Source organism: Phaseolus vulgaris, unplaced genomic scaffold (genome assembly GCF_000499845.2).
Source record: "Phaseolus vulgaris cultivar G19833 unplaced genomic scaffold, P. vulgaris v2.0 scaffold_590, whole genome shotgun sequence".
NCBI lineage: Eukaryota > Viridiplantae > Streptophyta > Magnoliopsida > Fabales > Fabaceae > Phaseolus > Phaseolus vulgaris.
In genome coordinates, this window is record NW_027174277.1 from 1 (window position 1) to 18,788 (window position 18,788).

The window sequence follows — 18,788 nt, forward strand, 5'->3', positions numbered from 1 at the left end:
TTGTAATCTTATAATTTATACAATTAAAAATAATTCAAAATATCTTTACATCAATCATCACTTACATATTTCAATAAATTTTCTTCACACATCCACTCTAACCTACCTCAATCCAAACAACCTCAACTTTTCACACTTACACTCCCCCACACCCTCAACTTTCCACTCCTCCACACCCTCTAATCCAAACAAAACCCTAGGGTGTGTTTGGATTAGAGGGGTGGGGGAGTGGAAAGTTGAGAGTGAGTGAGAGGGAAGTGTGAAGAAGTGTGAAGAAAGTTGAGGTTGTTTGGATTGGGGTACGTTTAGAGTGGATGTGTGAGGAAAGTTTATTGAAAATTGTGAGTGATGTGATAGTTGTAAGAATATTATAAATTATTTTGAATAGTAAAGTTTGTGAGATTACAATTTGACCCTTGTATATAAAAAAAATAAATAAATTATTATGATAATCCTATTTCATATTTTAGTTCATTATATATTAAAATTAAAGTATTTTAATTATATTTATTTTTTATTATTACATTTTTTATTAATTAAGAATTATTTTTTATTATAAGTTAATTTATTTACATAATTTTAATATTATAAATGATTTTATATAATTATTTGTTTATATTATATTTTTTTATTTATTTTTATTTTTTATATATATATAACAAATATATATAAAATTAATTTTAATAATAATTTTCATTATTATGAATAGCAAAATGAATATATATTTTAAAAATAAAATAAAAATTTAGAATATAACATGAATATTAAGTAGGTGTCAAAATATATAATATAAAGTCATTACATGAAGAACATAATAATGTTAATTAGAAAAAAAGAAGACATTCCCAGTAATAACATTTGAATCCTTCTTGTGGAGACCTTCAAACGTTTTCTAGAAGACATATCTTATTCGTTGTATGATAATATATTTCATCTTTTTCATCGGCAACGTCTTCAATGCACCATTTGAAAAAATTACAGCCTAGAACCCATGCCACTTCTAATCTGTTTTGAAGAAAACAATAAAATTGAACAATGAATAAGTTTAAAATAACATTCTTAAGTTTGTTTGAAACCTAATTGAATAAATTTTACCTTGTAGTTGGGACAACCCCAAAAAATTTTTCCAGCATTTTTTTGTGTTTGTCGCTATTCTCAAAAAGCAAATTGTCCACAATCACAAATAGGATCAATGAAGGCACTTGTGCTCCCAGTAGCATGGGTAAAAGTACCACGTTTTTGCACACTACAACCAGTACAACTAGATGACGACGTGTTGTGATACGCAACATTAATGACACTTAACCAATGTTGTCGAAGTAATAAGATGGTAAAAAAGTTGCATTAAAAACAATATGATTATGTAAATGAGTAGCATGAAAAGTAGCATAAAACCTGCATCACCAAGATAGTATTTTCCTACAAAGATTGTGGAAAGCTGGGTTAGTATATACTACTACAACCTTTTAATTCTTCTGCACACCCAATCCCCTATAACTAACCTTCTGGAATAACCAAAGGATCGCCTCGTCCCAAAGCATCTTTCAATATCCTTGAATCGGAGGCAGTTCCTTCCCAACCGGCTAACACATATGTGAACTTCATGTCAAAGTCACAGGCTGCAAATATGTTTTGGGTTGGCCAATCTTTTCTCCCTCGAAAAGGCGCATCAGCACGTGCAACCTTAGCACGTACATGACTCCCATCTATGGCCCTAAAACAATCCTAATGTAAACAAAAATTCATAACTTTAATTAAACACAAACTAAAGAAGACATTACACATAATTTCAAGTAATGTTATTATCAACAAACCTTAAAGTAGGGGAAAAATCGACTGTTGTTAAGGATGTGTGGTTCTACAACCGTTCCATTTGGTTGAATTAAGAATTCCCCCTCCAACCTTAAAATTGCACTCAAAACATTATGAAAGTGACGGGAAACTGTTTCTCCAGACCGATGGAAAAAGAATGACACACTTCGATTCTTCACATTATGCCCAATAATGTGCAGAAATTTCGCTATTGTTCTTCCACGGTTGATCGATATGCATCTTTAACAAGTCCAGTTCCCCGTATTCGTTCACATAATTTAATGAAAGCTTCGTCCCATGCGAATAATGTGACGAGATTGTTCAGTGTGAACCAAGTACTCCATCAATTCTTGTCTGCGACGCTCTTTTTGTGGTTGAGACTCACTGATACAGTTGCTTGTAGTAGGCACGTGCGTAACAATTTCAATCCAAAAGCAATCATACAAAGAATCATGACTGATGCACCTTCATTATTTTTTTTTATTTGTTCTTCGATTTGTGAAATTAAATTCATGTTCGCCGCAACAAGATCGTCATAAATTGCAACTGTTTCCTCAAAGTGTACCATCTCTGCCTCGTCATAATTTCTTTCCGAATTCATACCGAATGCGGTTACCGTATCGGTGTAAAAGTACACCAATACAATTACCCTAAAACGTACTTTTAATTAATTTTAATAAAAAAATTCATAAAAAGTACTATATCATTCAATAACATAATTTAATCAAACAACAAATAAATATAAACAAACCAAATAATTTATGTACAATCTCAAAAAATATTAACTAAACATCAACAAATTTTAATTGTATTCATGTAAAAATATTATTTACAAATAAAATATTATTTCTTATAAACAATTTAATTTTGAAACACTAATAACTATCTAAAATTATTATTAAAAATTCATATTTCTTATGTAAAGTTTTTCTGACTTTTTAAATTACTATACATTTTTTTATAACATTTAATTCTAACACCAATAATTAATGTGAAATACAAATTAAAAAAAATTAAGTCAAAATCATATTTCTACTCAAAACTTTGACTATTTTTTTTAATTACTACAACATTTTTATAATGTTTTTAATTATAACATTAATAAATTATGTTAAAAACCCTATAAAATATTTTTAAAATTTTGAATTCCATTCTGTCTAAATTAAATTTTGTAAATCTTTTTTATAAACAATTCATTTTTAAATAAATAATTACTTTGTACATTTATTATTAAAATATCAATTAAAAATACAACTTCTAAGCAAGAACAACACAATAGGATGACTGATAGGATGAAGAACACCAGTGCCTGAAAACCACATAAAACAAAATAAGAAACACAGAATTTCAAAAAATTTAGAACATAATCGATTATCCGTTCAGTTATATACATAGGATAATCGATTATCCATGGATAATCGATTAAGTTAGTAGGCAAAAATCAAGCATAATCGATTATGGCAATAAATAATCGATTATGACCCTTTTTCCACACTTCAGATAATCGATTATGGCTTGAAATTTTTACAGATAATCGATTACTAACTTTGCTTAATCGATTATCTTCACCATAATCATTATCTGACCAGTTCTAATTCAGCCATAATCGATTATGCACCATTCGAAGACACGCTCTCACCTCAGACGAACCCACAGATGAACCCAGATGAATCACAGAGATGAACCCAGGACGTGAGATGAACAAGCTATACGTAACTCAACCCCTAACACAAACTATGATGGCTTACGAATCTCTCCAACCACACTACACTACACTCTCTGATGGCTCGCTTTCTTTGCTTTTCTGTGAATGGAGGAACCACCTTCATGCTTCGTGTTATATAGCCAGCTTCATTCCACACCCACCTACCTCACCACTGCATTCACTGACCTTTCACAGTTTCACACACGGTCAAACGATTCCTGAGCCAAGTCAGGAATCTCATGGTTTCATGTGGCATGCATGCAGGACCACTGTTCTTCTTGATTCCAGCACAAAGCAAGGGCAACATTGTAAGTTCGTGTGGATGACTTGGCACTCCCACTCTACAGTGCAACTTTCTCTTCATCTTTGAGGAGAAGCAGAATTCACTCAACTTTCACTTTCCTTCCACCCTCACGCAACAATGCATGGATCCAAACGGGGTGGTGTTGTGACTTCCGTTGTCGACAACAGTACCACCCCTGGATCCAAACGGGGCCTAAGAAAAAGGAAGAGGAGAATCGATTCTCACTCATATATCTTTTAGGGCTTGTTTGCTTTTGGGGGTGGCACTGTAGGCGCAGACGGATGTTGGGTGCCACCCCCGTTTGGATCTGTAGATGGGTGAGGGTGAGGGTGAGTGGAAAGGATAGTGGTTTTTGGTTCATCTGTGATATGAGGAGATAGGAGGGTGAGAAGGGTGGAAAGCCACGTAGGATTCCTTCATTTACCATGCTACCCCTTATTCATGTTACACACAGTAACTCTTTCTGCCACGATGAACCATTATATAAGTGCCTTCGAAGACCACCATATCTACACCACTTCGAAGACCACCATATCTACACCACTTCAAAGACCACCATATCTACACCACATATACATCTGGCTAGCCTTGACAGAGAAAGAGTTGCATTGATATAGTGCTTGGAGAGGGTCTTCAGTGAGAATAGAGGTAAGAGAGTGAGTTTGGTGGTTCATGTGTGCCCTGGGTTACGTTTTTTTTTTATTTCAGTTTGAACCTAATCGATTATTTCAGCTTCATGTTTTCTCACATAATCGGTTATTTGGAAATTTTTGGCAACCATAATCAATTATGGGTCATGTGTTATTTTGACCATAATCGATTATGAAACTAACATAATCGATTATGTTAGTTTTTGCACTATAAGCATAATCGATTATGTCTGTGGATAATCGATTATGTGGCTTTTTGAAGGGAACTGATAATCGATTATGTTCATAGTTTTCATATTTATGTTTAAATTTTCTTTGGAATTGAATTTGTTTAAATTATTTGAAAGTAATTATTGATGTTAATTACTTTGTAATTTAAATCTGAATATTTAGGAGAAATTTATTAATTATATTAGTAAATTAATTATTGTGATAAATTGTTTGTGTAATTCTGTATTGGAAGGAAAAATTATATTGAAATATGAATATTTATTTTATTACAGATGAATTGAAATTATAGATATGAATACGTATTTTAAAAATAGTAATAATAATAATGTTTAGTGTTTCTTTTGTTAGGTTATACATAATTTATAATCTTATAATTAAAAAATTATAAAAAAGGTTGTAGTAATTAAAAACATAGTCAAAGTTTATAGAAGAAAATGATAAAATTATACTTATATTTAAAATTATATTTAATTATTTCTTTGAATTTTACATTTTTTTATTTTATTTATAAATAAAACTTTAAATTATTTTAATAATTATTGTAGATAGTTATTAGTGTTTAAAAATTAAATTGTTTATAAGAAATAGTTTTTTATTTGTAAATAATATTTTTAGGGTTTAGGGTTAGTTAATATTTTTTTAGATTGGACATAAATTCATATTTCATTTCTATATTCTATTTTTTAATTCATTTTAATTTTATATTATTTTTTAAGTTATAATTAAAACTTACAATTATTTTAATTATAAAAATTATGTACAAAAGTAATAATATTTTTTTTTTAACACATGGAAAAAAATATACTTTATTATTATATATAATGTAATAGAAATTAAATAATATAATACTAATTATTTTAATTAACTTAAATATCTTTTAAACTAATTAATATTTCATTTTTCTATTTATTTATATACAAGGATAAATTTGTAATATTACAATTTAAACTATTCAAAATATATTAAAATACTCTCACAACTATCACATCATTCACACTTTTGAATAAATTTTCTTCACACATTCACTCTAACCTCTTCCAATCCAAACACTATCAACTTTCTTCACACTTTCTTCACACTTTCACTCACTCACATCCTCAACTTTCCCCTCACCTACAACCTCTAATCCAAACACACCCTTAAGAAAAAATCAATTCTTTATAAAGAGATAAATATTTTTTTTAAGAAAATGATGTTTTGATAATTATGAGAATGGCATATAATTTTTGATGTGATGTATTTAAATATAAATATATAATAAATTTACAATTAAATAATGTAAAAAAATATTAAAATATTAATATTAGAATTTGTAAAGTGATTGTATAAAAATTCTGGTTTTTAATATATCATTAACTTCTAAAATTGTTAGAACAACAGATTTTGTGGAAGAGGTGTGAGTGTGGAAAAAGGTAGAATAATCTTCACAGAATAATCAAAGAACCGATTGCTTCAATAGGATCGAATCTTCACAGAATTTTTCAAAAGAAGAGATCTTGAAGTAATTGTCTTTGTGAGCAAACTCTAATTCCTTCCGGTCCTTGAAAAATCAATTTTCGATTTTGGGATCAGTGGGAATGGAGAAGGTGATGAACATTCTAAAGCCGAAGCCAAATCCGCAGCAACTATTGAGGGATTGGCAGCGTAGGCTTCGTCAGGAATGTCGCAACATTGAGCGCCAAATTCGCGGTATTCCTTTCTCTATTTCAAACCCTAACCAATTCCTTTTTATAATTTTTTGGTTTTCTTGATTTTGTGTTTATGGGTTTCTATTAGATATACAGAGAGAAGAAAAAAATGTGCAGAAGGCGATCAGAGAAGCCGCAAAGAGGAATGACATGGGCTCTGCAAAGGTTTGTTCTTTCGTGTTCTTTTGTTTCATTTTGTTTCTGTGATTTACTATTGTCAGTGCCAGTGAGCTTTTTTATTTTTTTGGGTTGTCTCATGCAATAATTTGCCTAAGTTTGAGGGATTGAGGAATGTATGTATCACCTCTTAAATTTGTTTGTTTAGTACGAAAGCTGTGAGCAGAGTTGGTTCTAAATGGAAGGAAGAATATTTGATGTTGTCTTCCCGAGTAGTGCATGAAATACATTTTGGTCCCCTTTGTTGAATGTGGGTGTGGAAGATATTAATTTATTTTTTACTACATTTTTAGGGCAAGTCCCTAATGCTTAACGTGATGATAAGGGGGATAGTGATTACGCCTAGAAGTATGTATGTGGCCAACCATGCTTTATTAAATTTTTTGCAATTTAGAAACAAGGCAATCTCAACAACTAGATTTAGCAAAAGTTGTGGTTGTGGTCGTTACTTCAAAGAAAACCTACCTCAAAGTGGTTATAAAAAATATAGGGGTTATGTGAATACATAATTGATGATGACCAGTGTAGTGTAGTGTATAGCTGAAGTGCGTTGACAAACTATCATATAAAGTCATTTTTAATCTTAGTCTGTATAGATTGTTAACAAAGATCAATAATAGCAGATGATGAGATGACTGCACAATTGGGTCTCTGAAGTCTTTTAGCTTTTAGGACTTTAGAGTGTAACATCCAAGTTCCTAGATTGGGTATTAACCTATAGCAAAGAGTTTATTGACGCACATATGGCATAGTTACTTTTATTTTGAAGAAAATAAAAGAAACAAATCAGCTAGGCAAGTTCTTGTCCACATTATCATCTACAAGTAAATGCGTCTGCCATGTATTTCGCTGCAATGTTTCCATGATTTGAGGTGAAGGAGCAAAATGATTTTCAATCCTTCCCCTGCATGGAAACGTATTCCAGTTATGATATGACTTGTCTCTCTAATATGAACATGCTATATCTAATTTTAAATAAAGCTAATTTTATTGTTCAACTAACTCAGATATTGATTTTTTTATTACATAATTCAGATTGTAATTTGTAGGCAATGAGTTGCAGAAATATATTTTTGAAATGAACCATTTTCTTGTGTGCCGTTGGATGCGTGTAGAAAGGAGGCAGGAAACTGGATGGGAGAAAAACTTGGGATGGACTGTTAATGCATTGCATATTTGTGTTGAATTGAATCTAATCAATTGTTGGTTGGCCAATTGGATTATGCTAGCATTGGAGGAAGAACTAACAGTTATGTAGCTTTTTGTATGGATTGTGTCCGTTGGTGGGCTCGTTAGGATCCTTCACAATATTCAATAAACTAATAATCAAGTATTTTTGGTTTGCATTTGTTTACGGCCTTCTATGCATTAATATGTTTTGTCTGTTGTGATTTCAAGGTTCAAAGGATATGGTCAGTATTTTGAGAAAAAAATCTCCTTATTGTGATATTTGTGTAATTTGCAGGCACACTTGCCAAGGAACTTGTGAGATCTAGGAAAACTGTTAACCGTCTTTATGAAAATAAAGCACAAATGAATTCTATATCGATGCACCTTGGAGAGAGTGTTGGTAGGTTTCTCCGTGTTTTATTAGCCTTAACTGACAAGGACTGTCTAAGTTAGTTACTTATGTTTGATACCAGATTTTTGATAAATGATCCTTAACTGAAGAACTTAAATTTTCTTTAATCTCTTGTAATTGAATGGTGTTGATAAATTTGTCAACATAGTTGATTTTGTTGATGATTGTTTTTTTAGTTGAGGAAATGATCCCTGACTATTTGTTGCTTGTCTTTAGTTTTTTGGGGTAGAGAGGAGAGAGGTACCAGGTTGTTAATCCGGCGTGCAACATGCAGATGGTTTTAGCTGCATGGCTGGCATAATCACAATTTTGATCGTGGGAGAAATTCCTACTCATTAATTGTATGATTCTACAGTTTAGTTTCTGGCCTAAACGATCCCAATCCAACTCCAATGATTTTACATGATTTGTGATTTGCTTTTGTAATCTTACCAAGTTTGCAGAAACTGACCTGTTTTCATTACTTTATAAGTTTGGCTAGCCTCTTATCTTTTTTTCTGCTCTTCTGTGCATTACACATTCTGGGTCTTCTCCTTCTTGATTAAACTTCTTGGGGCCTGTTCACTTCTCTGTTGGTCATGACCCAACTTCAGTTTGGTACCTTGGGTTGACTTATTTATTTTTTGGTGAACGCGTCTTCAGACATTTATACCTTAATATAACTTTTCATTTTAGGTAGGATCTTATGATCTGTGTTATGTTTCCATGATATATGATTTTTCACCCCCTTGTTCCCTTAGGTTGGATCTCAACTTTTTACTGTCCTTTGGTGGCATTACATGATGTCCCCTGCAATTGCCATCCACATGAAAAATATGTTTTTGTATGACAAGTCAGCAACAATGCCCAATCTTGGGCATAGAATTGTTGGAATCAGACTATCCTACCATGCGTGCTCAGAAAAGCCTATTTTCTGTTGAAAAAGAAAAAGACCCATTTCGACTTGTATGACTGTTTGTGACTACTTGTTCTGTTATTCTACCCCTGCTCTCTATTTTGAGTCTTTTGACCTGTCTGTCTTTTTTGCTTTCCAGTGCTGCAGTTGTTACCAAGTTTGCCTGTTATATTATTAATTCCAACTTTTCCGTTGTCTAATTGGTTTGTAGTTAGATTTCAGCTGAGGATATTTTTGGTAGAATACAAATGACATGGAAATTGAGAGGGAGGTAAAGCAGATAGAGTGTGTTTTTAAAATTGAGGTTGTCTGGTACAGATGAAATAGGAAGGAAAGAAATTAAACGCATGCAAGCCCCACATTACAAAATTGCGCTCAGAAAAGAAGAAATGTATAAAATTGTGAGAAAAAACATCTGTGCTATAAATTGATCCTTAATATCATGACTCCTTGACCATGATAATCAATTTGATGTGTGGTTCCCCACGAAGTTGACCCTTGAAAGTTGAACACGAGTCTGGATTCTTTCTCAGTTAGCACTTATGGTATGTTTGGTAGAGAGAGAAGAGATAGAGGGAGAGGAAATAGTTGGAAAAGAAAAGAAGAGAAGAGAAATAAGTGAGAAATAAAGTGGAAATAAAGGCTGTTTGTTTGAAGGGAAATGGAGAGAAAATAGAGTAGCAATTAAATTTTTTAAAACTGTTTAGTTTAAAAAATAGTTTTATTATTTATTTTCAATGTCTTATTATATTATAATTTATTTTATTATTGATTTATTATTTATTATATTTACACTTGTGAGGGGAGGTTAAACATAAAACTATACGTGTGAGGGGTGAAGGTTTTAATTAAAAAACTGCGGGAGAAGATTTTCAGTGTGGGATATTCGATTATCATCTTTGGATGATTGATTATGACGCATGTGTGTATATATTATTAACACAAAATGTGTTATATAATTGATTATGTTCCACTACAAAGTGTATTTCCATACATTTTTTTCTACAAAGTGTATTTCCACATATTTCTCTGCGCACAACCGGGAGGACATTTATTTTGTTTGGTCTGTCTGGTTTATTTTCAAATATCTATTCTGTCAAACCGCCGCCATTCTCTCATTTTCACTCTCTTCTTTCTTCTCTCCCTCCATTTCATCATCTTTAAAAAACAAACACTTCCATTTCTTATCTTTCTCTTCCCTGTTTCTCTTAATCCAAACACTTCTATTTTTATTCTGTTTCTTGCCTATTTTCGTTTACTGTATTTCTCTTCTCTATATTTCCATCAACTCTAGTCATCATGACGGGTTTGTGTTATTAGAATTTTGTTCTTTGGAAATTCATGATTTTTGGTTGCTTATGCAGCAATTGCTCGTACCGTGGGACATCTATCAAAAAGTGCTGAGGTTATGAAGCTTGTCAATAATCTCATGAAAGCTCCAGAAATGGCTGTGACAATGCAAGAGTTCAGCAAAGAAATGACAAAGGTATACCTGCAAAATCCTTTTAGTGGTGTGGAAGAATATCATTTTCAATCATGTCTTCCCTCCCTTGTTAGAGAAGATATGCATTGGTATTTATGAGTAATGTTGTCTATTTCAGGCAGGAGTTATCGAGGAGATGGTAAATGATGCTGTGGACTCAGCACTAGATTCCGAGGATATAGAAGATGAGATAGAAGAAGAAGTGGATAAAGTGTTGACTGCAATAGCTGGCGAGACAGCTGCACAACTTCCTGAAGCTGTGAGGAGAGAAAGGGTGAAACAACCTGGTCAAAGTGTTGGAGCCTCAGAGGTATGTTCACTTATAGTTATTTTTCATTATAAACATGGCTCTTTCTTGCCTCACACATAACACCAATTATGGAATTCATTATTATTTGCAGGAAGAGGCTATAGCAGAGGGTGTTGATGATGAGGAAGAAATGGAAGAAATAAGGGCCCGACTTGCTAAAGTTAGATCATAAACAAGTATTCTAATATCGTACCCTCTACCTTGTACTCTGGTGTGATGTAAGCGAGATTGAGATGTTGACAGGTTAATATCTTAATTGCTGAAAAGACATTTGATAATATCAATGGGAAATATAGTATTGTGAAAGAGGTTCATATGTAATTACACGAAGTTCTCAAAAGTGTCTCAAGCTATGGTGTTTTTTTTCTTTGACAAGATAATATCAACTTCATGCATGGTTTAGGATTTATTGCATTAACATATTTTGAGAAAGTAAGACATTAATGTGGCAAGTGAACTTGTTAGAAAGTGACAATGTTGTGAATGAATGTTAGATGGAGAAGAATGTGGTGTCTACTTGTTAATTTAAACCCTATTCTTGGTATTTTCAATTTTCCCACTTACTCCCTTTTGTTGGCATATTGATTGTGAATTTGATAAGTTTGGGAGATTCTTGATCCCAAAGTTTCACTCTTAAAAGAAATACACACATTACTACTATCAGCAAATTGAAAGAGCAGAAGATGAAAATCACCTTGCACTCCTTCAAGTTGATATTCTCTTGATTTAACTTTGTTTCCTATTCTTTTGATCTTCTTCTTCTGTCTAATCTTCAAGTCTATTGAATTTGCCATGATCACACAAGATATATCAATGAAAATAAAAGACTGAAAAAAGATATCCACGAGATTCCAATAATGAGACTGAATTAAACAACAAACAACAAATAGGCATATATAACAGAAAGAAATTACACGATGGACAAAATACAAAAAAAGAGAGTATGTTTTACCAAATAAAATAATAGTAGTTAAATTATAATTTGGATTGCTTTCAATCTCGATATGATATTTCGTTCTTTTATTTTTATCTCATATTTTTGAAAATTTACAATTTTGATTTTGACCCTTAATTTTATATAAGTTTTATTGTTGTTCAAGAGTTTTCGGGACCTTAAACAAATTTACGAATGCGGCAATTTTGACTAAAAAAACAATTTATTAAAATCATTACAATTTTATTTAAAATTTAATCTTTTAGCTTTTGTTTATGCAAAATTATCTATAACATGGTTGTAATTAATTTTATTCAATACTTCCTTTTCAATAGACGATAAGTTCAATCCCTTTAGTCTTCATTGGAATATTGTGATCTTAAAAGTAAGTTTTACTAATTTTAATTTTCAGAAATCTTTTTAAAAGCTTATTCTTTTATATAATTCTGAAGGTTAACTATGAAGATATTTATAATTATGAAAATAAATTAAATCTATCAATATTCAATAAATTATTATGTTTTAAATATTTTCCAAATTAAGTATTTTTCTTTTAAATTATACTATTTATTGAATTTAATTTTTTAACCCTAAAAAACATCAAAAATATCTTAATATGTTTTAAATTGTTCAAATCTACTCTGGAGTGGTAATTGCTTTATTATCGAACATATATAAAAAGTATCAATTTTAAACAATTTTTGTGGAGGTTTTACAACTTTATTCTGAACATTTTCACCAATTTTTTTTCCTATAATTAACATATTTTTTCACGGAATTTAGGCTTTATATCCATTTCTTTGAAAAAAAATTATTATATTTTCAATTAGACTATTTTAATTAAACCTATTTCCTAAATATAATTTTGTTAATTTTTTTTAAGTATACTAGTACGAAAATAATTTAGTTAATCAAAATATAAAAAAATAAACAGACTTTATTTTTAAGATTGGATCAAAATTAAGATTTTATAAATCATAAAACTCCAAAAACAATATGGAGACTAAAATCATAGATAAAAACAAATTAAAGAAAGGTCAAAATTATAATTTGGCCTAAAATTGAAAAGGTATATATATAAAAAATTGTTAGTCACTCAAAATAAGATTTTAGTCCTTTAAATTTATTTTTTAAGGATTAAAAATACTTTTGAAAGAATGTTTTAGAGTCTAAAAAATTGTGTTTAGGGATTAAAAAATATCTTTTTAAAAATTTGAGAAACTAAAATATAATAAAGTCAATATATAAATAAATAAATAAGAAGGAAGCACACATGTTATAATAAAACAATTATGTATATTAATAGGTGAGTACTATAACATTTATCCATTACAAATAATGTTTGCGGGTATCCTTAGAATAATATGAGAAGAATTGTAATCCTTGTATAAAAATAATAATTAAACATCATTGCAATATAGCAATTTTAATAACTTTTTTATTTCAACTAATTAAACAACATATACACAAACATTTGTCAAGTTCAATAATATGATATATATACAGCAATTTAATTATTATTATTATTATTGAAAACTAAGAGAAAACAATATATGCATATAATTTTAAATTATCATATAAAATAATACTAATACTACCACTAATAATAATAATAATAATAATAATAATAATAATAATAATAATACAAAAAAACATTGATAGCTAGATATAAGATGGAGTCATTGAGAAATATTGGACACGGAGATAAAATGAATTTACTTGCCATTCTTTTTTCATTTGGGCTAAATTATATTTTTTAGTTCCATGTATTATTTTTTTAATTTTATTTCTTATATTTTAAAAAGTTATAATTTTGCATTTTTTATTTATTGATTTTTAATGGTAAAATATGTGAATATAGCTAGCGCAAAAAGACACCATAATATGAGTTAAATTGTATATTTTGAAAAAAAGAAGTATACTTAAAAACTTACAAATAGTTTAAAAGATTAATTCTTTTACAAATAGTGGAACGAGAGAGAGGTAAAATATTTTTCGGGTTGTTTTCAACCACCACTGTTAAGATTTTAGAAACTTCTAAATTTCATGAAAAGGTTAAATCTTACGAACAACCATTTTTTATGATTATTTTTTCCAAACATCTAAATATTATTTTTACTTATTTTTTTAAGTATTTTCTACACAATACTGTATATATTTCAGGGTTTGTAAAGTAAAACGAAAATTGTAAACAGATAGACAAACCAAAGTTAACTTTAAAAGCTGAAATTTCTTAACTAAAAAACTCAAAAAAAGGTAATACATTTTTTAGCAGATAACTATCTATATCATTTTAAGTTGCATGATAAAAATGTCAAAAAGATATGTAAAAAAATGAAATATGATTCAAAAATACCAATTACATGTTTATTTTATAACTGACACTTAAATGATGAATATAATTTTAAGTAAAATATTACTTTCACAACAGAGCGAAAAAAACAATTATATGATGTGACAATTTTAAAATTATTTATTTTTTTTATAAATATTATATTTAAATAATTATTTTGTCAGTTGTAATTTAATACATTCTAAACATATCAACACCCTTAATTTTAAGTTGTATCATAATTTTTTTTTAAAAAGTCAATCTAAATAAAATTTTGGTATTTATATGTCTATATGTAAACAAAGTTAATATTTGTTCGAATAATGGTTATATTATATGTACTCCTCAAGGGATTAATGATAAAATTATGCCCAAAAAGCTTTAAAACATGAATTTTGTTAAAAATTTAAAACATTATATTAGGAAATATATTTATTAATTAAATACTTAGTAAAAATTAAATAATATATATTTAGAAATTTAATTGAATAATTAATTAATTGAATAATTATCATTTAATTATTAATATTTGTTAACTATTAAAGTATTTATTAACTAAATAATTACAAGTTGGTATTTACAACCTTTAAATTACCTATTTAATCATTATAGTTTAAAAAATTATCTGTAGCCAGCTTATGAATATAGGGGCAAGTGGATGGAATATTGTTTTTTTTATAAAAGAAAAAAAATCTCCAAAAGAAGTAAATAATAAAGTTTGTTGCATGATTTTTTTATGAGTAATAATAATACATTGTCACTCTCATTTTTCACTTAAATATTTTATTATAGAAAACCATTTTCAAATAAAAAGTCTCAATTTTTTTTCCCTTTTTTGCATAGGTGAGTGCTATAAATTCACAGCCATTGGCACGCATTTTCCAGAAACGTTAAACAACATGGCATCATCACTATCCTTCTCCAAACTTTCTCTGTTGCTTTTGTTCGCATCATTTTCTTTCTCCTATGCAACTTCTCGCTTCTCTCATCACCCTGCATACCCAACACAAACATCAAAAGCAGAAAAACTCATAAGAAGCCTCAACCTATTCCCAAAGGAACCCTTCAACAGCATTGAAGGTGACCATGAAGGTTTTGTCCCTGGTAAGATCGTGGAGAAGAAGTTCTCGTTTCTTGGTGATTCTGGGCCATCTGTTGAAGACCTTGGTCACCATGCAGGCTACTATTCACTTCCTCATTCCAAAGCTGCAAGGTAAATACAAAATGTATATGCTTGTGGATATATAATTTTCGTTAGATGCAATATCTAACTTATCATTAACTGCAAAATGTTTTTTTTTTGTGTGGCATGCAGGATGTTCTACTTTTTATTTGAATCACGAAGCAGTAAGGATGATCCTGTTGTCGTATGGTTGACTGGAGGACCAGGGTGTGGAAGTGAATTAGCTTTGTTTTATGAAAATGGTCCTTTTCATATTACCAATAACTTGTCTCTTACATGGAATCAATACGGCTGGGATCAGGTCACTTTATTCAACTTTCATGTTTCGTTTATTGAAAGTGTTATGAAGTTACACCATTTTTTTTTCTGGTTTTATCAACAAGTTGTGTTTTCTGATTTTGCAGGCATCAAATATTATATTTGTTGACCAACCTACAGGTACAGGTTTTAGTTACTCTTCTGATATCAATGACCTTCGCTCAGATGAAACCGGTGTTAGCATTGATTTATATGACTTCTTGCAGGTAACAATGATAAAGTCCCTTCTTTCATTCCATTAATCCGAATATACATAATAGCTGTGTATACTGAATTAATTTTACTATAATGTCAGGAGTTTTTCAAGTCTCATCCTGAGTTGGTTAAGAATGACTTTTATATCACTGGAGAATCATACGCTGGACACTATATTCCTGCAATTGCATCACGGATCAACCAACAAAATAAAATGAAACATGGAATCCATATAAACCTCAAGGTCTTACACTATTTCTAGTTTAATAATTTATATTACATATGATGTATATGATTGAGCAAGGATAATAAATAATTATTACTTTGTCTTGGTTTTGCTTCTATTGATTTGTTTGATATAATGACAGGGTATTGCTATTGGTAATGGGTATACATATCCTGCAATTCAATACCTAGCATACCCACAATTTGCGTTAGAAAACGGACTAATTACCAAGAAAGAGGCAGATGATATCAGCAAGTTAATCCCACACTGTGAAGAAGCTGCTAAAATCTGCGGTAGCGAGTTCTTTTCCATTCATCACTCACTGAACATCTTTTCTACTGATGTATATTGTTTCACTGTGTGATGTTGTTTGCGTTTTTATTTTCAGAATCTCATGGTGGAGTAACTTGTGAGAATGCATATGATAGTTGTGAAGAAATCTTCGATAGAATATTGACCATTGATGCTGATATTAATGTAAGTTATATATCCTGAAAGAACAGTAGCTGTTTGAGAAAAATGATGTAGTTTGCTTAATGCATTCGGCTGTGTGGGAATTGCAGTACTATGACATTAGAAAGAAATGCGTGGGAGCTTTGTGTTATGACTTCAGCAACGTGGAGAAGTTGTTAAACCAGGAGAACGTGAAGAGTGCTTTAGGTGTGGGGAAGGGCTTGAAGTTTGTTTCATGCAGTACAGCAGTGTATGATGTTTTGCGGCAAGACGCCATAAAAAATCTGGCAGTGGGGATTCCTGGTCTTCTCGAGGATGGGATCAAAGTGCTTGTGTATGCTGGGGAAAAGGATCTCATATGCAATTGGATTGGTGAGCCTACTTGATTCATTTGAAGCAAAATTGCTTTTACTTCTATAGAGTTCTTGATGTGATGTGGTTCTCATTTGGCAGGGAATTTAATGTGGGTTCATGCCATGAATTGGCCAGGCCAAAAGGCTTTTGCGGCATCTCCAACAGTGAAATTTGTAGTTGATGGAGCAGAAGCAGGGTCTCTAAACAGCTTCGGACCTCTCTCTTTCCTCAAGGTTTGTGTGTGTTGTTGAGGGTTGTGTTCTTGAGTGTGACATGATATTTTCATTTTGGTTACAACTTTATTTATGTGATGCTACGAATAGGTACATGACGCTGGGCACCTGGTACCTATGGATCAACCAAAAGTTGCACTACAGATGTTGAAAAGTTGGATGGGAGGGAAACTGATAAACGCACCAGCAGATGATTAGTGTCCCTCAGAATTCATATAACCAAAACCCAGCATCCTTATACATGGATAGTCATCAAAATTATTTGTATTTAGATGACTTGGTGAATAAATTGGAGGGTGAAATTCTGGATATTCTACTGTTTATGCAATGATCACTCTTTTGGAATTTTGGTACTTTGAATATTCTTTTTAATATTTCAGAAGATGTTTAGTGTAATATTATTATTATGCAATTTAAGTTATAATTTGGATTCCGGGTACTATCCTTACATGTTTGTCTTTGGTCTTCATATGTAAGTTTAATTTCCCTATCGTTCTCCCTTAATTCACGGGTTTATATTTTCTCCCCATTATACACCTCCCTCGTCTTCCAAACGTACGAGAAGATATTTCTTATATAAGAAGAGTTTTTCCATTTAAAACAAAGTGATGATGGCCAATCAACTTCCTTTTCTTTTCTGATTAAAACAAACTTTAATCAATACACTAACATCCCAAAAAATATACTTATTAAGTTTTAAGTTCTATAAGTTTTTATATAAAGTTTTATAAGTTTTTATATAAAGTTTTATAAGTTTTTATATAAACTCAGAGTTCTCAAAACATTCCTAATGCATGATTAATACTTGTAGAAATATAAATATTTACAATTCATAGCTTAAAATAAAACTCTAAAACCTTCTAGGCTCTCTGCACCTGTATGATCATTTGCTCGTGTACATAGTATAATCATCACAGTACAAACACAATAAGAAAAGTAAGGGTAAGCTAGGGAAAATATAATTTTATAATATACATAATTCAATTAAAAGAGCAAACCAAATTACATGGAACAATTTCTCAATCATAATCGTTGGATTTCATTTCAATCCATAATACTTTTCATTTCAATTACACTGACTACACATGATTCCACCGTCTCCCGGAAGACTCATTGAGTATGCCCCTACCAGAGACTAACATCTAATCCATACATCAAAGAACATGATAAGTTCAAAGATCCAATACCGAGTGTCTACATCGGGACCTAGTGTGTATGAACTCCCTCATCAGCTTCTCACCACCTGATATCTTAGTCTATATGACTTAGATCATCAGTGAACCTAGATGATCTCTGTTAAACATAGACTTTTCATACTTAATGTACCATCAAATAATAACTCGTACATATCCCAAATGTATGACATCAATTTCATACAATTTTCATCATTCATATATAATACATATCATTCAATCACCTAACATTTAAAAATTCATAATATTCAAGAACCTTTCCAACATCAAAAACAATATTTAACTTCCAAACTATCAAGATCTATTTTTTATACTTGTCCACACAACATAAAATAATTTTTTTTTACCAAATAGCATCACTGCAAGAGAAATTGAAATTTGAGACCACGTCCCCTCCACATTCAGATCTTCTAGTACCTCAAACAGGGAAACCACTCCAAAATTTAGGAACCTAGAGCAAGTTATCCAAACATTACTAAATTTTAGTATGAACTTAATTAAGTTGAGAGAAACACTTTTCTCAACTGGCT

At 30.5% G+C, this 18,788-nt stretch overlaps 2 protein-coding genes across 2 annotated transcripts; both read left to right on the forward strand.

Annotated features, from left to right (window-relative positions):
- Nucleotides 1-6,058: 6,058 nt before the first annotated feature.
- Nucleotides 6,059-11,158, forward strand: LOC137817680 (vacuolar protein sorting-associated protein 24 homolog 1-like). The gene is made up of 6 exons (XM_068620933.1): nucleotides 6,059-6,391; nucleotides 6,479-6,559; nucleotides 8,033-8,137; nucleotides 10,409-10,530; nucleotides 10,646-10,837; nucleotides 10,929-11,158. Exons 1-6 carry the CDS (start codon nucleotides 6,280-6,282, stop codon nucleotides 11,007-11,009), a joined length of 693 nt encoding a protein of 230 aa, XP_068477034.1. The 5' UTR covers nucleotides 6,059-6,279; the 3' UTR covers nucleotides 11,010-11,158.
- A 3,836-nt stretch (nucleotides 11,159-14,994) lies between these two features.
- Nucleotides 14,995-17,418, forward strand: LOC137817679 (serine carboxypeptidase-like). Its single transcript, XM_068620932.1, has 9 exons — nucleotides 14,995-15,316; nucleotides 15,419-15,587; nucleotides 15,691-15,810; nucleotides 15,900-16,043; nucleotides 16,168-16,318; nucleotides 16,414-16,502; nucleotides 16,589-16,850; nucleotides 16,932-17,065; nucleotides 17,156-17,418. Exons 1-9 carry the CDS (start codon nucleotides 15,003-15,005, stop codon nucleotides 17,261-17,263), a joined length of 1,491 nt encoding a protein of 496 aa, XP_068477033.1. The 5' UTR covers nucleotides 14,995-15,002; the 3' UTR covers nucleotides 17,264-17,418.
- The last annotated feature ends 1,370 nt before the right edge of the window (nucleotides 17,419-18,788 follow it).